This window comes from Anthonomus grandis, chromosome 15 (assembly GCF_022605725.1).
Source record: "Anthonomus grandis grandis chromosome 15, icAntGran1.3, whole genome shotgun sequence".
Lineage (NCBI taxonomy): Eukaryota > Metazoa > Arthropoda > Insecta > Coleoptera > Curculionidae > Anthonomus > Anthonomus grandis.
The window spans coordinates 13740046-13765348 of NC_065560.1; the positions used below are offsets into that span (position 1 = coordinate 13740046).

General features: G+C 34.8%; 1 protein-coding gene and 1 long non-coding RNA gene across 2 annotated transcripts; both read left to right on the forward strand.

Moving 5' to 3' along the window:
• The first annotated feature begins 1798 nt into the window (after positions 1-1798).
• Positions 1799-18145, forward strand: LOC126745119 (putative inorganic phosphate cotransporter). Its single transcript, XM_050452838.1, has 9 exons — positions 1799-1966; positions 14487-14626; positions 16141-16354; positions 16402-16500; positions 16559-16776; positions 16839-16988; positions 17366-17498; positions 17555-17799; positions 17851-18145. The coding sequence occupies exons 1-9, from the start codon at positions 1888-1890 to the stop codon at positions 18007-18009; spliced, it is 1437 nt and encodes a 478-aa protein (XP_050308795.1). The 5' UTR covers positions 1799-1887; the 3' UTR covers positions 18010-18145.
• A 1454-nt stretch (positions 18146-19599) lies between these two features.
• LOC126745157 (uncharacterized) lies at positions 19600-21165 on the forward strand. Its single transcript, XR_007663449.1, has 3 exons — positions 19600-19961; positions 20027-20536; positions 20589-21165. It is a non-coding gene; the product is annotated as an uncharacterized LOC126745157 (long non-coding RNA).
• The last annotated feature ends 4138 nt before the right edge of the window (positions 21166-25303 follow it).

The following is a 25303-nucleotide window of genomic DNA, read 5'->3' on the forward strand; positions in this document are numbered from 1 at the left end:
TTTCAGGTCAAGGATAGATTCTACGCCCAAGACGAAGGACTTCCGATGGGTTCATCTCTTTCCCCAGTAATAGCAAACATCTTCATGGAATGGTTTGAGGAACATGCAATAGATGCCTCCCGTTGCAAACCGAAGCTCTGGCTTTGATATGTGGACGACACCTTCATCATCTGGGACAAAGAGGAAAAAGCACTTCAGGAGTTTCTGCTTCACCTCAACAGTTTCAGACCAACAATCAAGTTCACGATGGAGACAGAAAAGGACTCAGCTCTACCTTTTCTAGATGTTCTCGTTAAAAAGGTCGGCGGAAATCTACGAACTTCAGTTTATAGAAAACCAACACACACGGGCCAGTATCTGCACTATGAGTCCAACCATCCTGCAACCACCAAAGTAGGCATCATAAGATCCCTCTACAATAGAGCTCGAACCATCTGTAGAAACGACGAGGATCTCAAGACTGAAGTGGATACCATCTAGAAAGACCTACAACAGAATGGATATCCAAAGAAGCTAATAAGTAGGACCATCCAAAGGACGCGTCCAAATCAAATCAGAGACGAGGCCACCACGACAACCAGACTTCTACCCATACCTTACTTTAGGGGTACATCGGAACAAATCCGACGCATTGCCAGCAAGTACAATATTAGAACTGCCTTTAGATCTAGCACCACTATCAGAAGCGTGGTTTCAAAGACCAAACCAGATGGCATGGTGGATACCAAAAATTGCGTCTACCGGATCCCATGTGAGTGCGGTGACTCATACATAGGTGAAACGAAGCGCCTCCTAGAAATCAGAGCCAAGGAACATCGCAGCTGGACCCAAAGAGGAGAGGTTTCCAAATCCGGGATAGCAGAGCACGCGTGGCATAATGGACACAATATCCATTGGTCAGAAGCCAAGATTCTGCACAAGGAACAGCACTGGCGGAAGAGGAAGTTCGTAGAGGCAGCTTTCATTTCACAGAATCAGAGGATCTTCAGCCAGCCAAGCGTCGATATACCCAACATCTGGAAGCCTCTACTCTCAGGACAGTGTAGGATCTAGAGAGACTCGTGTCCTTCCCCCCCTCCAACTCTTTTTCACGGATGACTTTCCCTCCCTTCCCTCCCCTTCCACATCGCTGCACACATCTAGTATATAAGCCTATAGAATAGTAGTTTGCTGTCAGTTTACACTTGATGGGACAACACTAACGGTTGGAGATACTTACCAACCGAAACGTCGTGTTACAATAAATAAATAAGACAATGCAAGTCCGACAAGATGTTTTCACTGTACCATTGTCTACCACCTTCAAAAACGTCGAACTATTTATTGTTTGCCTCAGGTCATCTGTTTCCTGAGACTAAAGAGTTTTTAATAGCTATACACGATAAAGTTAATCCACCAAAAAACTATTTGAAATTTGTTGTAGGTAAGAAAGCAAAACAGTCTAATAGATGTGCTTATGGATTTGAAACATTTCAATATATTTTAATATGCTGAATAAACTCCGTTTATCAGCATATTTTAGGATTTTGTAAATGAGAAAATTAAGAACGATATGATCTAGTTGAGAGAATACTCCATCAATATCTAGGAGAAAAAATTAACCTTTTGCCAGCAGTTAAGGTATCATATTACAAGTATGCATAAAAAAAAAGATTTTTTTTATTCTAAAAATATGTGTAATAACGTTTTTCTCACTTTTAATCTTCGTAATCAGACGCTGGTACTTAAAATTGAATACAAAAGTAATCTTAAAAACATGAAGATAATTCTTGCACCCTTAAGCCAATTTTACAGTAAAAAAACTGGTTTATTTTGTCATTAAACGTGATTTATAATGAAAGGTTACAAAATAATACATAAAAATCACTTTTAAATACATTTTTAATTATGGCAGTGCTCTGTGTAGATCGTGCGGTGGATACTGGAGATGGGTTTATTCATGAGGGAAATTATTTTGGAAATAAAGGTATATTATGTAGTACACATGTATATTTATACAGCATAAATATAGTGCATCTATAAAGTAGTGGATAAATTCAATAAAAATTAAATGGACCGTTTCTGCCAAAATGCCCGAACCCGTTGATTTTAATATTGGGTTTAGAATTTTTCTACGTGGAAATTAAATATACAGGGTGACTCAAAAGAAGATATGACGTCATCAATATGTCTTTTTAAATGGAAATCACAATTTTCTAATGCAGAATCAGAAAGATTGCATTTTTTTACAAAGGATATGTTACAAATGAATAGTGGTTACATAAGCAATTTTGAACGAAAAATTATGATAAAATGTAAAATTAAAGAAATACCTATTTGCAATAAATGTTGGTATTTTGGTTTTGTGTCAATAAGTGAATGTATTTTGGTTCAACTATTTAAAGTATTTTTACATTTGCAAGTGATGTTTATTCTTTTTGAGAGGCGAAAGCAGTGTCATCCTGCGTAGTATTAGTAACTACATTTTATTACCTATTGTTATTGTATGAAATATTAGAAAATTAACCGAACGTGATAGAATCGAAATCTTGTGCATGATTGGTTTCAGAGATATGTCGCGTACTCAAAAGAAGGTGGTTCAGTTGTTTAATGCAACTCATCCTGATTCGACTTATCCGTTCGCCTATTAGCCAAAGCTTGGTAAGCAAAATTGATGCAAATTTGCAGAAATGAATTTTGTGAGCAAATGCAGCAATTATGTAATGATAACAATAATTTTGTAAAACGTATCATATTTTCTGATGAAGAAAAAAGAATCAACGTTTACGCTAAACGAACATATGAACAGACAGAATTGTCGATACTGGGCGACCGAAAACCCTCATTAGTTCACAGAATGCCATACACAACACTCTCAAAAAGTCAATGTGTGGTGCGGTATAGTGGAAGGAAGAGTTTTAGGACCTCCTTATTTCATGACACTCTCACTGGTGAGGGGTATTTGGACTTTCTTCAAAACGATCTTCAAAATGATCCTTACTCTGTATAACTTTGTATCCAGATTTTGGAGAACCGGATATGCACCAACGTAATCTTTTTTTTCATCCGCTTTACCCGTTCACAATTATCTAGATGAAGTTTTTCGAAATCGTTGGATAGGTAGACAAGGGTTCATTGAATGACCACCCAGATCGCCAGATTTAACTCACCTCGATTACTTTTTATAGGGATACGTAAGAAGTAAAGTGTAAGTCACTAAACCAGCGATTTTAGAAGATTTAAATGAACAAATACGCCCGGAAATTAGAAATATTACTAAAAAAGAATTTTTAAATCGCCTTGGTTATTGTCAGATTGTTAACGGTGCTCAATTCGAACATTTAATTTAGATAAGTATTTCTTTAATTTTACATATTATCATCATTTTTCGTTCAAAATTGCTTATTTAATCACTAATCATTTGTACCATATCCTTTGTAAAAAAATGCGTTCTTTTTGATTCTGCATTAAAAAATGGTAGTTTCTATTTAAAAAACATATTCATGACGCCATATTTTTTTTTAGTCACCCTGTAAATTTAATTTCAACATAGAAAAACCCTAAACCAAATATTAAAATTGACGGGTTTAATCATTTTTTTTAGAAACGTTCATTTCATTTTTATTGAATTTATCAGCTACTTTACGGATGCACTGTATAAATGTATACTAATTATTTTAAGAGTTTAAAAAGCTATAAAGCAAGACAAAAAATTTAAAATATCCAGTTTTAATATCAGATATATCATATCAGTAAAAATTGAATGTAAAACATAGTAATTTTATAATCGCTCTATGCAAATACATTTTTGGAAAACACTTGTTTAGTTGAGCAAAAAGGGTTTGATATTTAAAAAACTAACACTTAAACGATGCTTAATTAACGAACGCCGCGAAATTTTTAAGCATAAAAAATGTTACATAGGAATAGTTTTAAGCTTTTTACTTACTTATTTCCATCTCCAGATATTTGGAAAATATTTTAAAAACTTCATAAAAAAATATTTGGGTTGACTAGAGGAAGAGAATCTCTAGACACCCAACAATTTTTATGAATAGTCAAGTATTGAGTCATATTAAAATTGTTTTTAAATTATTTTGTAGAAAAAAATTATACTATTGAAATTATTTCCCATAACATTAAAACCTTTTAAAATACGTAAGTTTGGTTTTATGATACTAACGTTGTATAATAATTAATATTCATGGACATTATTATAAAGAGAATTATAATAATAAATATTAATAAGAGAAGAAATAAATACAATATAGCGAAACAACATAGACGTTTGCTATCTAATCTATAAACAATACTGACATTAAGAAACTCGACTTGATAATATCAAGTCGATATATATATCAATATATTATATTATCACGACGCGACGTAATATTATTACAAGAAGTACTGACCGGAAAACTTCTGAGCTGGATACGGCAACCTGTTTGTCACGCATGTTTGTACTAAAGCTAACAAGAAATATGGTGAATCTCGTACAGTACCTCAATATTTCAAATGGCTCGATAGAGTCTGGTATGAAAACCTCCTAAAGAAACTGTATTCATATGGCTTACCACCAACTTTCTTTGCTTAACTTGGAAGCTTCCTCGAGAGCCGACCCGTCCAGGTTGTACCTGATGGATACACCTCGCGGAGGTACAAATTAGGGCTGGTATTCCTTAGGGATGCATTTTAGGAATCATCCTGTTCCACGACCTTCTCGACAAAACTTCTAAGCCAACTCACAGCTTTGCTGACGACAGTTGACTTAGGCGTCGCCAGTTAACAACTATTAATGCCTACCTTACCGTCATTTTAAAATGTGATATAATATTATGTGATTTTGAAATATAAGGTTATTATCAATTATTAAACCAAAAAAAATATTGTTAGAATAACTGGTTATTGTATTCATCAGCAATAGTGAGTTTCTATACTTGTATATATAATAGAGATTTGGAGTGGAAACTGTCGATTTGTTTACACTGGACTCTCTCTTCAAAGCGAATAATTTTTCGCCTTTTACTAAATGTTGAAAGAACTCGTTCATTATCTCAAAGAGACCTACGTAAGTAAAGAAAAAATAAAAACCCTAAGTCTCAGTCTCAAAATATTTTTTTCTTATATGTCCTGAAGGTTGCATGTTTCGCTTAAAAAAGCATCATCAGACCTTATAACCTACTCTTTTTAGAGTACTAAGCAGGTCATCTCGTGAGCGTTATTACTAGGTTATAAGGTCTGATGATGCTTTTTTAAGCGAAACATGTAACCTTCAATACATATAAAAAAAATGTCTTAAGACCGAGACTTAGGGTTTTTATTTTTCTCTTTTACTAAAGATGTTACATAAAAGTACCGTTGTAATTTTTTTGTTATTATAGGATATATTAGGACTTACAGATCGCACCTTTGTACCTACATTCGATTCAATCCATTCAATTTATTTTAGTTATTAAGTATAACTTCTATCTGACAGACAGAACTAACATTCCACTCAACAAGCGTTTTTTAGTAATGCAGCATCGATAATTATAATAATTATAATTATTTTGATTTGGCTTTTCCAATAAGTACAACTGGTTGAAAAATAAGCCAACCTGGATTACACCAGAGATCAAAAGATATTTTAACTACATAAAAGATCTTTATGTTTGGTACAAATTTACTGATTCTAGGGAATACTACGTTACATACAAACGTGAAAGGAAACAATATCGATGTTACATCTCCTCTTATAAAAAGTCTATAAATGATAACAAAATCCAAAATTCAAAAAACAACAAAAAATCGGCATGGTCAATCATAAGATCTGAGTCAGATAAAATTAAAACTAACAACAATATTGTTTTAAGGGAAGATGGTCACCGAATTATTTGCTCAACATTTTACTCTTGACCATCAACAAAGCTGTAACTTCAATATACATGACTTGCATAATGTTTATTCAACCATATTTCTCAATCTTGTTAATTCTCAGGATATCTTTAAGATATTGATGAACCTTCCAAATAAATTTTCCTCTGGCTTGGATGAAATTCCGGTATTGGTTTAAATGTTTGTTGGGATTCACTTAGCCGGACCCATTTTCAATGTGATCAATGAGAGTCTTGCTACCCAAATTTTCCCTTCTGCTCTTAAGCGGGCAAAAGTAGTGCCTGTTTTTAAGAAGGGAGAAAAAACGAATATTGCCAACTATCGGCCGGTATCCGTATTACCATCCATATCGAGGGTGTTTGAAAGGGTCATCTATCAAATAGTTATGAATTATTTAACTCACCATCAAATAATAAATAAACACCAATACGGATTCGTTCCCAAAAGATCGACGGCAATGGCCCATTCATAGTACAATACAATATATCATGGAGAATCTTGAGAGAAGGGCCAGTGTAGCTGGACTGTACGTCGACTTGTCTAAGGCGTTTGACACGGTTGGCCATTCTTTACTCCTGGACATCCTAGAACGGTATGGCATCAGGGGTGCAGCATCTAAATTACTCAGTTCATATTTAGAGCAAAGAGAACAAATAGTTTTTGTGACACATTCCGGCTCACGCATTTTCCCGCCCTCAAATTATAGAAAGAGGTGTACCTCAGGGTCCAATCTTGGGACCTGTGCTCTTCCTATTATATGACAATGGTTTGCGTGAGCTGTTCCCTTCTGATATGATTTGTCCAGCTGCACAACCGCATGTGTAGCGCATGAATACCTGGTGTCTGGACAGTAAGTTGTCTTTGAACTCGAGTAAAACGGGGTTGATTAATTTTTCGAAGACCACTGTTGTCTCAGAATCTCTACTTGTGTAGTCTGGTGGGCAGTCAATTCCTGTAGCTAATAGTATTAAATTTTTAGGATTGACCCCAATTTAAATTGGGAGAAACATACTAAAAACCTTTATTCCAGATTAGCTAGCTTGTGCGGATTGATTAGAAGATTAAGGGATGTAGTGTGTGAGGTATCTCTTTACCTATTTTATTTCGGACAGGTACAGTCGATCTTACAATATGGTATTTGTTTCTGGGGATCATCAAGCTCTAGATATATTTAGAATGCAAAAGCCTATCATTCGTTGTTTATTGGGTCTGACCTACAGAACTTCCTGTAGACCTTACTTTAGCAAACTAAAAATACTCACCCTTCCCTCCTTATACTTTTCTTCCTTGGTGTTATTCGTGAAAAAACACAATCATTTGTTTGTTGAAAGTAGGGCAATGTACGCTGAGGATGTGACTATGATTACGCGGCATAGAAGCGATCTCCGCATTCCATTGCATAATTATGCAATGGAATTCAGCTTACTATGAAAGGGGTTCTCATTATATGGCCATCAGGGCTCAGCAGTTTCTCATTATAGAATGCTACCTGCTGATATTAGAAGCATTGAGTATACAGTCCAATTTAAAAAAGCTGTTTACCACTGGTTGCAGATTGAATGTTTTTATAATTTTACTTTTAGATAATAATTGTAACTTATGTTAGATATTTAGAATATTTATTTTGAATGTTGTTATTTTGTTTATATAAGGCTATTGCCTCTATGAATTCTAGATAAGCAAAATTAATGTATCCTATGGGAGCTAGATCCTCCTTTGTATGACGTTGCTTTGTCGTCCTGTATACGATTTTGTTGGCAAATAAAAGGATATTATTATTATTATTAATATTATAACAAATATTTTTTTGTAGTGGAGCAAAAGTAATTAAAAAAAAAATTAACATTTATTGTATTAAGGATCAAAGCCTAGAAATTAGTTTTTCATTTAATGAATTCGCATATCATTGTGTAACAGTAAAATTATCAAAATATTTAATATATAATGCACGCGGTGCAATATATTATGCAAACGGTCGTTTAATGCATTTATATGTTATTACACGCAAAACGACTGTTAGCATTGTGACTAGGATTTCAAATAACAAAAGTTACATAAATATGTTTATTTTTACCATAAAATCGTACGTTTTAGGATATTATATATAGATATTTTATTCTTTATAGGGCTCATACAAGGAATATATTAATACTAAAGCTTGAATGGGTTCAAAGCGTAAAATAGGCTTCTATAGCTATTTCATTAATCGCAGATTCTAATGATGAAAGCTGTTAATTTATTTAAGTAATTTGGAATATCATATTTTTAGTACCTTCCGGGCTCATTAGTGATGCTCTTGCCGGATTTTTTAATGCAAATTCTGGCCGACCTATCTTTTTAATTTAAAGATAAGGCGAGGGAAGGATTTTCTTTTTTGGGAAATGGATATAAGGGAAAAGAAGTTGTAGCAAGGATGGTATTTTACAAAATGAGTGCCTTCTTCAAAAGTTACAACATATCAGAAAAAATGAGAGTAAGGCGCTTTTTTGTTTTATGGTATAGTGTAGAATCCCGGATACTCACAGAAGCCAGCACTAAAAATCTGAAAGCATTTAAGCTATGGCTGTAGAAAAGAACGCTAAGAATTCCATGGATAATTCATATTACAAACAAAGAAGCGCTAAAAAAATTAAATGAAAGGGCATCATAGTTGAGGAACCTAAAAAGTTGGTTTGGAAATAGCTCAGTAGAACTGTTCGAGCTGTTATAAAAAAAAGTTATTGCCGATATGATTGCTAACATATACCGAAACGAAGATACCTTAAGAAGAATTTAAAATAAAGGTAATCAACGTGAGTGCATAGATATCTGATATCGACGAACGCATTTTCTGCTTTTTACTTCTAATAGTAGCTCCGCTCAATCTTCTTAAATGTACTGAGTCATTACATTTAGAAGGGCAAACTAATCAAAATATCTATCAAAATTAAAAAGAAAAGAAAACTTAAGCTTCCTTAAAAAATATTTACCTAATAATAATCCTTATATCGTCAATCTACACACGAACTCACAGTTCTGCTTCATTGTGTTCAATACAAAGCTGGGCGTACATTTTGTGACATGATATACGCAAAAACTTTAAAACAATTTAGGTATTTTTTATTTTAAAATATACTGTAAAAATAAATTAAACAGCAAGATGTGTATGCTGCCAGAATTAAAACCAAATTTAAGAATCGTTAAAAAGACTGCTATAGAAAATTAATTTCTGAATGACCGCAACTAAGTTTTTTGAAACATTCCACAAAGTACCGTGTACTCCCTTGGTAATATTACCAAACAAGATCTTTGGCACTTTAGTGGCAGTTATTTTTTTATGAATATTACCCGCTAAGCCAAGTTAAGTTTTTGAACGTTATGAAGTTATTTTTACTGTAAATCATCTTTAAAATATTTATTTTTTGAATTGGGCTTGCTTCGTCATTTAGTCAGTTACATTTCACTATAATATTTATTTCTAAAACTAAATTGGACACTCGCAAACGATCATGTCAAGTTTGAGACTCGAACGCAGAGCCACACGATTGCTCGGCAGATGTATGACCGCTAACGGGGCCGGCAAAGTACTTATTTGTTTAAATTGTGCATATTGTTAAATTACTACAAGAGGTGAAATAGCAAAACAACGTTATTCAAGCAACAGTTCTCTAGTGACACCTGGAAGGCAACCTAGATTGTTAGTTTATGTACCAATAAGTAAAGATAACCTAGAGCAGACTTCCGGACAACCAAGAACTCAACTTGCAGAGACTACAGTCAAAAAGAAAGGCAGAAAGATAATAGAAAGTGGGATACTAAAAATAAAGGACAATCTACACCCGTAGATACGTGTTTTTACATCAGACTTTTTATTTATTACTTATATTTTATTCCTTATATTAATTATATTAATTCCGCTATATCCATTCCTGGTTTTACTTTACTTCCGATAGCGAGAGTCCAGATGGAGAAGTACTTGATACATCAATGTGCCCTTTTTTTGGTGATTCTATCGAGTATTTGTGTGTGTTAATTGAAGTAACGATGATGATGATTTAGAGGAGAATTAGCTTCATCAGAATCGAAGAAAAACTTGGAGTTAGTACTAGGCAAATTGCTTTAGGAGAAGAAACAAATTGCATACAAATCTAGCGGGTTTTAAAGGTAAATTAGTTTTGCCCTTTTGATTCCTGTGGGTACGCTACAAGAATAGCATTTTTCAGTTAACTATTGCAAAAGTGGATAGAAAATCAGAACTTTCTATCATTAATACTGTTTACAGATGAATATACGATGAGGATAAATTTATACGATGAGGTATAATTAATTACAACAACGCGCATCAGCGGCATATTGAAAATCTTTAAGCCATTATTCAATCGAGGTATCAGCAAAGTTTTTCTCTTAACGTTTTGGGAGGGATGAGGCATGATGGTGCATCTGCTACACACGGCGATAAATAGGTTGAGGAAGTTTAATATCTGCGAATTATCCTCGAGTCCAGTTTAGCAAGTCTGCATGAGAGTTTGGGGATTGGTAGGGTTCTCAGATCAAGGAAAGCAACTCTTGTTTTAGAGAATACAAAGCGTCCCAAATGTCCTTTTAAGTTGGCTTCTGATGTGACGCTTCTATGGTAACCAGGTAGAAAATCCTTCTACCAGTTACTTCATCGGTTATCGGTATCGGCTTCATCTTATGTTATTACCTGATTCTGGGATTAGACCGATATCGGTCTTGAATTTTCTTGAATAACGTAGTTCTCCTCGGCAACATCGGTTTATGGAGGGCAACCAAATTTCAGATCGTATGGGAGACGGAGCTCTCTACCTCTCTACCTATAACTATTCGACCGAAGACTCTCATATGCTTTCATTAATGTCCCATATATCGATAAACCAGCAGAAATAAAGGAAGAAACATATCCCATTCTCTTTGGTGGCTAAACATTACTTTGGCCAAATAGCAATTAGTGGTTCTATTTATCCTTTTTACCATGCCATCTGACTGCGAGTGTAATTGAAGAAGAAGTCCTCGTTTTCTTGATTCCTAGCATTTTACATATGTGATGGAATAAGCTAAATTCAAAATTTCGTCGTTGGCGCGAATATAGCTCTCAAGCTACGCGAAATGGTAGAGGAAACAGGGAAGGCTTTCTGGTTTGATAGAGGGTATATCATAACCCAGTTGTATAATGTTATGGTAAAAAGTAGGTTGACCACGATGAACTTATTTCCTGCTTCAAATTCGAGAAACGGATCACGAGAAACTGTCAAAGCTTGACATCACTGGCACCTTGTTATCTTGGATTGAATCTTATTTAAGCAATTGTAAGCAGCAAGTAAGAATTAGTGGTTTCTTATCTCGATGCTTTGTGGCTTCTTCAGGAATTCTACAGGGTGCACATCTTGGTCCTCTCCTGTTACTATTAAATAAATAGCAATAGTATGAGTTTCGCACAAATTTCTTAAGTTCATGAGATTTATTTCTTCAAGATCAGGTATCCTTTTTGCTACTGATTAGACTAGGTCATATCTAGTACTAAATCTATTGTCAATTAGAAGCGAGCAATATGCTGTATGTTTTGCTCTTAAGGTTTTAAATGGAATAACAAGACATTCTGATTGCCTTGCTCTCTTTTCAATCCATGTTCCAGCTTACTCAACTTAAAATCATTCACTTCTCCGTGTCCCTTTCTGCCGAACAGCATATTGTTTACAGAATTCAGTCAACTGAATTTTCGCAGTAGTCAACAAGCAGGTACAAATCTAAATTTTTTGTTGCTCAATAAACTCCTTTAAACATTTGCAATTAGCATATTTTTTTATTATTCTATTCTTAAGTTAGTCTTAATGTTTAGTTTTTAGGTGATAAATATTTTTCTAGGTCTTTGTATTATTTAAGTGTTGTAAACGTTAATCAAACTAAATAAGCATCAATAAACATACAATGCATTTCGTGAAGTAATCCCTTAAGTCTGCCCTGCAATTGACTTCAATCTTTCCCTAATTTTTCCCAGGGCCTATATAAATCTGATGGATTCATCTAACAGCTTCGGAATCCGACATTTAGGTACAACGATGTACCTTCTTTCTTATTTACCTTTTTTCCCGTTAGTCTTACAAGATTAGGGAGTTCCATGGAGCTCAATATGATTTGACATTGGGAGAATACTTGGAAACTCCTTCTCAAGTTGGCTTCTTCCCTTCCTTTATATAGGTTAGGACAATCTGGATAGGGACCTTCCTCTTGAGGTTTGTTCTCACTGCAAATTTCTTACAAGTTTGAAACTGTTTCCAAACCATTCTTGATGAGCATGCGTAAAATATTACAACTTCTGATCGATTTAAAACCGTCTGTGCGAACATCAAATACGGGTTGACTGGAGAAGAAAAATAACCTCACTTTTTTATGTCAGTGGGAAATGGGAAAGTAAATCAAACATAAACAAAAAAAAATATACTACAACCTTGAAATAGCTGTATATTATTAATAGAGTTTAAGATTGTGTGATTATTTGCTACTTCAAGACTTACTCTAAAATAGTCGAGAAATTCTTTTCTGTTAAATTGGGACACAGTTTCATCAAAATAGTTTTGATTTTTGGGCTTTATCCGTTCTTCAATTAAATGTTCTTTAAAAGTCTGTGTCGAAATCAACATATCTCGGAATCAACAAAATTCTGATCAGATTCTTCCGACGATTCAAAATCCCTTATTTCCTTAATGTTTATTTTTAGACTAATCCAACAATTTAAAATACAATTTTCAAAACGAATATTAAGGAGTATACAAAACGACAAAATACAAACAACAATTTAGAGGATTTGTTCATATTCCGAAAATCGGCGTTGACTGGCTACACGAATTCTCTGACACTTTGCTTGAAATAAATCCGAAAACAAGTCTGACTATCCGATGACGATCAGAAATTTGTGTCAGAACATCAAACTTTTGATTTGAAACCGATCCGAAGTTCCTGTGGGAACGCATTTTACTCTATTGCGCATGCTTATTTGTCGGAAACTTGTTTCTTACTGCTGTGAGAACAAACCTTTGGTCTCTTATAGGATTCCGATTTAGCTAGACTATCATCGACGATGGTGGGTATTACCAACTTAGCATCTTTATTCTTTGTCCCTCAGACAGGGTCTTCTTGTTACGGTATATGTCGACGATAGCCTCGTCGCATTGACCTTGCTAAGTTGGGGGCGAGTGGAACTGTCACTTTCTTAAGAGTGTCTTTTTATCTGACCTGCTTTGTCACACTTTCGGTACTCCAGCTTTCGATTGTTTTAATCCCTAATGATCCCTTATTTTAGAATTATTTTTTGGATACCAACCTGACGTTCTGAAGTTCGTGTTCTTGGCAGCTTCGACTTTAAGAATCTGTGTTAGTACATCTAGCTTAGATGGATGTGTTAGTAGTAGTTGTAGCCTTATTTCACCATCTCGGCGTCCATCCGGTGTGATTGGACATAACGCATCTCCAAATGTCTCACTAGATAATCGTAGACTTATTCTTCGGGGGACATTCTTTATAGGTTGGCAGCAGCATCTCCTCTTAAAGTCAATATAAGTGTAGTGACCTTCTTCCTAGATGCCCAACCATTTGCTTTTGCGGCCGCTTCAAACTGAGGATGATAAATATTCCATGATGTAGCACCATCAAATTAAGACGGTTTGAGGTAAATTAACACAACAGATTCCGTATTGGTCAAAGTTTGCCGTTATTTTCCATTGCTGAAGGTCCACAGAGCAGCTCATCGATAGTGTTGACGTCCAATATTGCAATTCTGTTTTGAACTTCTTAGATTATCCTCCACCAAATAGCAGATTCTCTAATTCAGTAAAGAAGATTTTTTAAAATTTCTTCTTTTAATTCCATTTTCCAATTGGCATTATTTTCCAACCTAGCATAATTTCTCCTCAGGGTGGTAAAGTTTTTTTCTGGTTAGAAGAAATACTTTTTGAGTTTTCCAGCAATTTAGCTTTAAATCTTGCAACATTTCACCAATAGCGCTTGCTCCAGCAAAAACAAAGTTTTTGGGTCATCTTTTATTTTTCGTCGCATCGCAGTCCCTTTCGCCTAACTTCCTTTTCAGTTCAGAAACTTCTAGATCCGACAACCACGCACCTCCTTATATCCTCAGCAGACCATAGTTCGGGAAGGTTCGCTAACCTTCCACGCGTCTCTACAGATGTCGTGCGGTATGGCCACTAGGGTCTTTCTGGAATGATGAAGAACAGCTAACATTCGCGGCGTTGTCAATATCATTACAATATGCATGTCGAATTTTCTTCATATGTTCTTTATTCGAAAACGCTTAGTTTATGCAAGTCTTTGAAGGAGTGCATTTTTTTACAATAGAATATTGCTTTCTCCATATTAGGTCTTCTTGTACCAAATTTTGAAAAAAAAAAAACAAAAAAGTGTAGAGAAAATATGTGATGATTGTGACGGTTAATTAATGAATTATGAGGAAAAATCATTTTATAAAGGCCATCTTTAAATGGTTGTCTCTTAAGAGGCAGTTTACATGTCTGTTGGGCCTCTGAACTAGCGGTCAGGATGTTTGCAACACTCTATCTTAACATTTGAATAATTTAAATTTTCTTTCTTATTTGCCTTGCCTTGCAAGTTATCTTTAATTGTAGGGCCATTAATAGGAACCAGACATGTTCAAATCCTCCTCCTTGCTTTTTGCTTAATGATTGGCATAGCAACCAGAGCCAGTATGGCCGTCCAAATAGTGGCAATGACTTCAGAAGATTCTTCATCAAATCCAGATATACCTGTAAGTACATTACTATATACAGGGTGTTTCGGGAGAAAAGGGAAATATTTTGGGAACATATTCAGAAGGTCAAAATAAGATGAATTAACCCATATGTTTTAACCGTTTCTGAAATAATCGGTTCTGAAGTTTTTTTGTAAGAATTTTTATTTCAAAAGCAACACAAACAAATACAAGTAAAAAAACAAAATTCCACTAATTTAAAATGTTTTCGAGAATAATCCCACCATCCTCAAGGCAAGCTGCAGCACGTTTGTTAAGCGCTCATGTTGCACGTTTAATTGCTTGAGGATTGTTTTCAATAATATTTGAATCATTCAAAATTTGATTGTGGAGTCCTTCTACGGTTTCTACTGGTGTTTCATGCACTAGAGTTTTCATCCACCCCCAAAGGCAATAATCCAGTGGATTTAAGTCTGGTGACCTCGGTGGCCAACCTTGAGGTTCTTCTCTGCTAATCCAACGATCAGGAAAACGATTGTTTAAGAAATTACGCACTAGGCAGTTGAAAATACATTCGGTGTCAAACAATTAGCGGAACATCATCCAACATCTGTATTAAATGGTTTTTTCAAAAAGCGTAAATATCCTTCTCCAGTAAGATGCTCATCTAATACAAAAGAGTTTGGTCGTTCAGTACTCCACACCACACGTTAACACTGAATCGATATTAAAAATTTCGTTTAAACGTGATATGAAGATTTTCATCTGATCACCGATGTTCATTGTGTCGGTTATTAATTCCATTGCGGGTAAAATGAGCTTTATCGCTAAATAAAATGTATTTATGTAGGCCTCGATTTTGTTGGATCCATTCGCAAAATTGAACACTTAAGCCATAATCCCCCTGTTGAAGATGTTGAACCGGTTGAATATGGAAAGGCTTAAAACCGTTTTTCCTAAGTGTCTTCCAAACGTCCACATGTGCTGTTAATGGAAGTTCTTTTGTAATCCGCCTCGTACTTACACCCGGGTTCTCTTTAGCCATATCCAGTATATTTTCTTCATTTTTTACATTTAGCCCGGCCTCTTGTTCAGAATATTAATTCTTACGCTTAGAAACATTCCTGTTTCCTTGCATTTGCAAAAACTCTCTGAAAAACTTTTCGATTAGGAATTCTTCGATTTGGAAAACAACATCGGTATTCATCAACAGCACATAATGCGCTTCCATTACAGAAACTATACACGAATATCATGTCAGCATACTCCCTATTGGTGAATGTGTGAGGCATTACATAATAGATAGTTTGCTCAATTAAAATAGGTATTAACAAACAATAACGAAATACCTGCATCTTGAGTTAGAAATACAGAGAACATAATTATTCCAAAAATTTACAAAAAAAAACTTTAGAGTCGATTATTTTAGAAACGGTTAAGAATCGGATTAAAACATATGGGTTAATGTATCTTATTTTGACCTTCTAACTATGTTCTCAAAATATTTCCCTTTCCTCCCGAAACACCCTGTATAGTTAAATATTTTATTCCTAAATTTCTATCTCCTAAAGATCTATGACTGGAGCAATCAGAGCATCATTCTTTCCTCCTTCTTCTGGGCCTATGTAGTATCAAATCTTTTTGCTGGCCCTCTGGAGAAAAAATATGGTCCCAAATGGTTCCTTTTCGGCGCTATTTTTATAAATTCCCTTTTTTATACCCTTATTCCTTTTGCAGCTGAAGAATTTGGCTCGGCAGGTGTAATTGCTTGTAGGATTTTACAGGGTAAGGTTTGTGAGAAAATATTGGACTTTTATTAATTAAAATAAAAGGCTTAGGGCAAGGATTCATGTTTCCAACACAGCAAGTAATGCTTGGTCTGTGGGCACCCACTGAAGAAAGGGCTACTTGTGGAATGGCTGTGTTTATTGGTAAGCACTTATTATTTTTCGTATCATAAAGATATTTTTACATCTAAGATGCTTATAGGTGTAACACTGGGTTCAACCCTAGCTACAGCCCTCACAGGATATTTATCTTCCACTTCTTGGGGCTGGCCTTCCTCATTTTACTTCTTTGGAGCTATGGGATTTTTATGGTGCATAATTTACGTGTTTGTTGGGCAAAATAGCCCTGAAACCCATCCAAGGATTACTCGAAGTGAAAAAAATTATATTCAGTTATCGCTTAATCAACACCAACAAATTGTAAGTTATTATCTTGCAGTTTTATAATAATTTTTATTATTTTTAAATAAACATAATAATAGGATATAAAAATACCATGGAAAAAAATTATCACGTCAGTTCCCGTATTAGCAAATTTCGTAGCGCAGGTTGGCATTGCTTGGAGTAGCAATATGGCCGTGACCGAATACTCGACTTACCTCTCTAAAGTCATGAATTTTGATATTAAATCGGTAAGGTTTGAAAGCTATAATGTTTATCTAAATACACTGGTACAAACAATTTAAATGAAGATGATTTAGTAAGTTAGCTTTTATAGCAGTAGAGTAGAAACAAGAAAATTTTTTATTAACTTAAGCCTAGAGTATAAATATTTTAAAAACCATAACATCTAATTCAATTTTATGACATCTGTTTTTAAAGTAAAAAATCAATTTTGGGGCAAATTAAAATTTAATTGATTGGTGAATTTTAAACCAATCAGAATTCACCGTTTGTTGCTCAACAGTATGTTAGGCAATGTTTTTGTCTTTACTTTCCCTTTCGTCTTTAATTGGTGTATTTTTTTAATATTCAAAGGTGACAAGTAGGTATACCTTACATGTTTTAGAATGGTTTGTATAGTGCCTTACCTGCAGTGGTAGCCCTCCTAGCAGGAATGTTTTATGGTCCAATGTCAGATCTTGCTATAAAAAAGCACATTTTAAGGACAGTCAATGCTCGCAGAATTTGTCAGATGATTGGTAAAAAACATATAAATCATGTAAATATAAAAAAGTATTGTAATAAAAAATTATAGGAGGAGTCGGTGTAGCCTTAAGCTTAATATTCTTATCCTACTTAGACGAATCTCATAAAATGATATCTATAGCGTTACTTTCGCTTTTGTCGTTTTCCCAAGCAGCTGCCAATTGTGGAAATATTATTAATATGGTGGATATATCCCCCAGATTTGCTGGTGTTATATATGGACTTTTAAACTCTCTTTCCCAATCTATCGCCTTGTTTGCTCCTATTTTAGTGCAGTATATTGTTACTGACCAAGTAAGTAAGCTTTATAAAAGTGTATTGGACTTTAAAGAAATATAATTTTAGACAGACGTTAACCAATGGAGAATCGTATTTTTAACCACCGCTGGAATAATATTTGGAACAGCGATTATTTTTACCATATTTGCGTCGGGTGATCGACAGCCGTGGGATGGGCCTGAAGATCCTGAAAACGAGCAGGCAAGGAAAAATTCAACTCAATGATATCTTGATGTCAAGCATGTCTTAATGAGGAGTGGTTTATTTGCTCTTTTTATTAAAATTATTAATTAGGATTTCAACAGGTATAATGTAAATAAAAATAATCAACGTATATACGAAGATACCATTAGAATAAAAACTAATTTTGTTTTATTTCCAACTTGGTTTTTGTTTTACACGTATTGATTTTATACATTTAATTTTATTATATGCTCAACATTAAAATTCGTTTCTTATAAATTTTTAAACGTTTTGTTTTCTCGTATCATTTAACACGAGAAACTAAGAACACTGAAATAAGATCACTTTACAGAAATAAGTATTTATTTTACGTAATTAACACTTACAAACCTGGACATAGACAGGATCACCATGTTTAAAATAAAACGCAACTAAATACCACTTGGCTATGTTGCCAATGTGCTATTCACAAAAGTCTTATGAGAGAAAAATTAAATTTTTTCACAAGTACAGGGTGTCCCATTAAGAATGTTCCTCGACTGTATCTCAGGCACCAATAATCGTAGAGCGTTGGAAAAAAAAATTAGTATAAAAGTGGCCCAAAAAAAATAGGTAGAAAATATTTTGAAGTTCATTGGTCAACCGCTAGAAGGCGTTCTAGCTACTTAAAAACGTAAGTCTATTTTTTCCCAAAAACCTTAAAACTTGCATCCCAAAATATTATCGAAATGATCTACAAAGTATTCCTGACAAAAATGTTTTGACAACCATTTCTGTCAAATGTCAAATAAAGTGGTGGGGAGAGTTTCTATCTTAAATGAGAAAAATGGTAAGAAGTAGGCTTTGGCTGCACAGATTTTTTTAAAACAACTTTTATTTAAAAACTCTTTTATTGTTTTATTTTTCTACCAAAAAGATATTATTGGAAAATTTTCCTAAAACCCGCTAGGGAGCGTCTACTTCTAACTTACGCTACTCGACTGATTATTTTAAGAAACTAAAATGCAACCATGTGTGTTTTTTACGGTATTAAGAGCGGAAAACAAAGCTTAATAATTTAGTAAAAACCGCATTTCGATATCACGTCTCTACCTAAAGTTACAAAAAAATTTGTTCATTAGAAAGTGAAAACATCAAATATGGTCGTTAAGTTCTATTTACCAGCAGGGTTAAAAAAACTGGTGTCTAAATGAATCTTTGTGTAGAGAAACAATCTTGGTATACCAGCTTTTTAGAAATTCCGGAAGGTAGCGTTCATTTATACACTTCTTTATTAAGGAGTTTCACCGGGAATAAATCTATTCAGTATGGGAAAACTATGCATACGAACGTTTTAAATTTTTGGACAACGTAGCAACAAATAATACCACATGATGTGCTAAAATAAGTTAGAAGAATAATATTGAAAAAAATACAGCAACATATTAGTTGTGTTCATAAAGGAACTAAAAATTAAAGTTTATATAAGACTATCGGTTAGCAGTTTATTCGAGTATAAATAAATAGGTAATTAAATTATGCCAATTTTAATAATAAGTTAGCTTTGCATTTGTTTAAAAAACAAAAAGGCCGGTGACAACTCTGTGACAGCTGCTTAAAAGTTTTCGGTGGTCCTATAAATTTAGTTGTATTTATTTCGATCAGAGTTTATTTTAATTTAAAATGCGTCTGTCTTTGCAAGAGTCGGTAAATGTTATCAAAATTTTTTATGAATGTTTTAAAAATGGTACTATAGCTGCAAGGCTGTATGCTCAACGTTTTTCTCAAAACCGGCGTCTGAGTAGAGGCATATTTCTTCATTTGGCCCGTCGTTTTCGGACAACAGGTAGTGTAGTGCATCCAACCCCTACTGTAGACAAGGTCGCAGGAGAACGGAGGAAAACATAATAAATTGTTTGGCCTATGTAGAATTTGATCCGCACAAGCATCAGAACTATTTCAGGCGATTTAGGCATACCTCGTTCTGTAGTTCACAGAATTTTGCAGGAACACAGGTATAACACAATTTTTCAAAAATTAGTGCCTAGATGCTTACTTAATTTAATTTTTTTGCATATAGATTTCATCCATTCCATACAGTACTCCACCAGGCATTAAATCTAGAAGACTATGACAGAAGACTAGATGATTGTCATTGGATGGAGAATATGTTGCTCGAAAATCCAAATTTTCTTAACGAAATTTTATGGACAGACGAAGCAACGTTCAATAGTGACGGAGGAATTAACAAACATAATATGCACTATTGGTCTGAAACTAACCCTCGTTGAATGCGCGAGATCCAGCATCAGGGAAGGTGGAGTGTTAATGTCTGGTGCGGTGTAATAGGATCTCAGGTTATAGGTCCATTTTTATTTGATGAGAGCCTAACTGGAGAACGATATCTTGGATTTTTAAGAAATGAGCTCCCAGCATTATTAGAAGAGGTGCCTCTGGTTATAAGAGCCAACATGTTTTTACAACATGACGGATGCCCGGCTCATTTCGCGGTACAAGTGCGAACGTTCCTTAATCAGCGGTACCCTGATCGGTGGATTGGCAGAGGTAGCTTTTTCCCTTGGCCGGCAAGGTAATTTTATCTTTATAGAATCATTATTAGATTACATTGCATATACTTGCAGATCGTCAGATTTAACCTGCCTTGACTTTTATTTATGGGGTAGAATAAAAGCCATTGTATTTTCTTCGATTCCTACCAATAGAGAAAATATGAAACAGCGAATAAGGGGCGCTATTCGGAGTTTACCAGCCGCAGAAATAGAGGCAGCCGTGGAATCAACCCGACGAAGAGTTCAAAATTGTATAGAACAAGACGGACGACAATTCGAACACCTCGGCAGGTATTAGATTAGTGTAGGGATTAAAATAATATTATTTTTTATTCCATTTAAAATAAGCAAGATTTGTATCTTTTTTCAGTTTAATCGGTACCAAGTGCCAAAACTATCAAAAAATTTTTGTCGTGTTACAATGACGCGTCAACATTGATCAATATTTAAAACGTTCCTTTGCATAGTTTTCCTAGTTTTCCCATAAACATTGATTTATTACCTGATTTATTATCAATGAAACTTCCTGTATAAAGAAGTGTATAAATAAACGCCACCTTCCGGAATTTCTACAAAGCTGGTATACCAAGATTGTTTCTCTACACAAAGATTCATTTAGACACCAATTTTTTTAACCCGTCTGGTAAATAGAACTTAACGACCATATTTGATGTTTTCACTTTCTAATAAACACATTTTTTTTGTAACTTTAGGTAGAGACGTGATATCGAAATGCGGTTTTTACTAAATTATTAAGCTTTGTTCTCCGCTCTTAATACCGTAAAAAAACACACATGGTTGCATTTGAGTTTCTTAAAATAATCAGTCGAATAGCGTAAGTTAGAAGTAGACCCCCTAGCGGGTTTTAGGAAAATTTTCCAATAATATCTTTTTCGTAGAAAAATAACGCAATAAAAGAGCTTTTAAATAAAAGTTGTTTTAAAAAAATCGGTGCAGCCAAAGCGTACTTCTTACCGTTTTTCTCATTTAAGATAGATACTCTCCCCACCACTTTATTTGACATTTGACAGAAATGGTTGTCAAAACATTTTTGTCAGGAATACTTTGTAGATTATTTCGATAATATTTTGGGATGCAAGTTATTAAAGGTTTTTTGGAAAAAATAGACTTTAAAGTGTTTAAGTAGCTAGAGCGCCCTCTAGCGGTTGACCAATGAACTTCGAAATATTTACCATTTTTTTTGGGCCACTTTTACACTAATTTTTTTTTCAACGCTCTACGATTATTGGGGTCTGAGATACAGCCGAGGAACATTCTTAATGGGACACCCTGTAAAAGTAATTCTTTTTCGATATTGTAATAGCACCTTTGTGCCTCTTTTAATGATATTAATGCAAACTTTATTGGTCGTACTTCTTGAGAAAATATTGCACCAAGACCGTGAGAACCAAACCATAATCCACAGACAGTAGTTTTTTCTAGGATCAAAATAATATAAAGTTGTTGCAGAAGAAATCATTTTTCAAATTTTATGAAAACATAACTGTTCTAATGATGTTAATTGCTCCATATTTTTGTTTAACAGTTAAATTGCTGTTATTTGGTACTGCTACTGCTATGAAATCTGGTCGATCTTATGCATCACACGTTAGTCTCTGAGAACACTGCAATCTCACTATAGTTGTTGTTTTCGAGTCTCAAGGATGTACTTCTAGTAGGAGAGATTGTTCTGCTGTATGGGTTCTAGGCGCTTTGCCAGCTCTTGATCTTCCCCACCGAATCAAGCCTATCTTTGTATTCTATCGCAGGGAATGCCTGGCCGCCACCAGTCAAGTGTTGTATGGTTTCCTGCACCTGGCATCCACAGTGACATTTGTCACTTTGTAAAGATGGGTTCTAAACGATGTACTTCAAGTATATTATACTTATGAGGTATTCCTACTTCCTGTTCACTCAATAGTTATCAGAATGTTCCGGATTTTCCATTGTAAGTTCTAGATATCGGTTTTACTCCAGTCGATTATTCTAAAAAAGTGCGGAGCAAGTGTATGTGTTCAATGCTTTGTACATCTTTTTGCTGTAAAGATAGGTTCGTAATATCTCTCTCACCCTTTTAATGAACCTTGTGGTTAATGTTTTCTTTATCGCTTGATGGTCCATTTTTCGCGCCTGCTTTACACCTAGATATTGGTACATTTCGTCGTTCGTATTTGTACCCATTATCTCGTTCTTCTATCGATTCTCCATATCGTACCCCTCCCCAGGTCCTCAAAATAATTGTCCTCTGATTATTTTGGGGACACTGTATTTGTCCAGACCAAAATTCATGCCAATTTCATTCATTGGAGAACTCTTTGACTATGTTCACCATTTGCTTAAACTGATTTTTTCTTAATGCATACAGCTTTAAATTATCCATATATAAAAAATGATTAAGCCTGGTTAATTCTGTACCGTTGTTCTTGAATGCAAAGCCGTAGTTAGATTTAGCAGGTAGGATAAAGGGTTCATTGCAAGGCAAAACCACAATGGACTTAGTTAGTCGCCTTGGAAAATGCCTCTTCTAATTGCAACACTTTCAGTCTCGATTTTGGTACAATTAGGTGCTTGCAGCTAAATCTTGGTACGCCAGCTTGACATGAGGTGCTCTAAAAATGTAAGTAAATGTGGTAGTATAAAACTACCCGGCTTAGCTGCTTGATCCACTTAAAATACTCGGATACAGGGCAAATGCGAATTCATCGAACTCAAATCGTAATTTATTTATGCTTCAGTTACAAACAATAGAAAAAAACAAATAACGACTTCTTAATTAAGTATACACAGTTTCGGAAGTATATAAAAAACGAACGCTTAACTTAAAAATTACACGACCAAATCGAAGACTTTTGTTTGTCCGGGTACATAGATTAATACTATTTAGATAGGAAACTCCCATGAGAGCCATTAGAACACTGAACGTCAATTGACTGTTGCGCCTTCTGAATTTCGAGGAGTCGTACTAACCGGAAGTGAAAATGGGTTGTGACATCATAATAGCGGGTAATTTAAAATTTGTTTAAGGTGTCAAATTTGAATTTCGCTCTCTACGCTATACCGTGCGCTTAAAATTAGTGGGAAGTGTGAGACTCTTTCAGAAATTATAGTACGAAAATAGAAAAAGTGACAAATTGAGGATTTTATTTAATATGGGGACAAAAAAGTCAGGCAGATTGAAAAAGTGTTAAATTAGGACTTTTTTTTGTCCCGATATTACATAAATTCTTCGATTTTTAATTTGTTTGCGTACTATACTTTTTATTTATTAATTTTAATTGACAAAATGAATTATGAGTTATTCTTAACAGCTCAAAGCACCTTTCGAGCAACCCTTCTGCTGTGACGCGATAATGTCATTGCGCTCGCAGTATTGATATATGCGCCTAGTGAGACATGATGTGATGATTTTATAGTGTAGAAAGATACGTGATTGGTCTAGAATTTGATGGACCTTCGGTGTTATTATGATTCTTTGGTATAAGATATATTGTTTTGTTCCCTGAATGAGGAACAAAGGCATTTTCTGTGATCAATAAATAATGTCGTTTATAATATTTGTTAACTTTTCATGTGTGCTATGTAGTTTTTTCAACCAGAAATTTTGGATGACATCTGGTTCGGCAGTTTTCCAGTTATGAAGTCCCTGCATAACTCTGGAGACTTCATCATTAGTGAATGGTTCATATTCCATCTGACTGTATCAGGTAGCATTTTCGTTGTTTACTGGTGGTATTAAAAGTGGACTGCCCCAAAACTCTTTAATTTGCCCTTGGCTTGGGGGTGATTTGGTCCCTTGTTTCAACTCTGTATTCAGCTTTCGATAGAAAGTCCTTTTTGCCTGTTTGAAAAGCTTGTTGTAGCCTTTTTGCACGTTGCTGGCTTTATACCTCCTGAGGCATTGGGAGAAAACGGTAAGCCGCTGTTTGAGTGTATCGAGACATTGGTGAGCAGAGAACGAGTGCTTGAAATTATATTTCCCATTCGCCCCTCCAGCTTTCTAGTCCTCACCTTTCTAGTGTCTTCGATGGGTTGTCCAATATCTTTCCAAAGGGTATCGATTTTTTCCTCGTTACCGTTTTTCTTAAGGTGGCATTAGTTCATGTGGCCCAGCTCAACTATTGCATTAGCTTTACAATATACTATCAGTGTATGCAGGGTCTCCAGTATATCAGCTTCTATAACATAGCTTGTCAGTGTGTTATTAATCTGGTTATTTACAATATTTTCGCCGAGTTTTTTAGATGAGTTCACTTTTGGTAGCGATGGGCTACTAAGTGGGTCTGTCCCACTAAATTCCAGCAGTGGCCGTACCACATATCTTGCTAGTTCATCACATAGCTCATTGTTGTCTTGTTGTGTGTTGTCAGGGTGAGTTTCTTCTACATTATTACTCACAGTCGGAGATTCAGGTGTTTCTATGTTATTGTCGTTGTTTTCAAGACTTCGATTATTACGAATTTCTTGCTTGATTTTGCCATTGAGAGTATTGAGTCTTGTAGTCGGTGCAAGGTTTTTTTCTTAGTATAACACGGTACTGGCTTACTACACGATAGTCTGCTAGTCTATTATCTTATTGCTGTCCCTTTATGACTTATATTGTTTCTAGTCTTAATGAGATTAATCATCGGACTATCGTCATGCCAACATTGCCTAACAACTTAAACAGAAAAATACTTTCAAAATTTTTCTTGGGAAAGTGCGAGACAAAAACAAACTTATGATCAAAATACTATATTAAAGGGAGATGGGTAGCAGCATGTACTTCAGTAAACGGTAACAGCATCTAA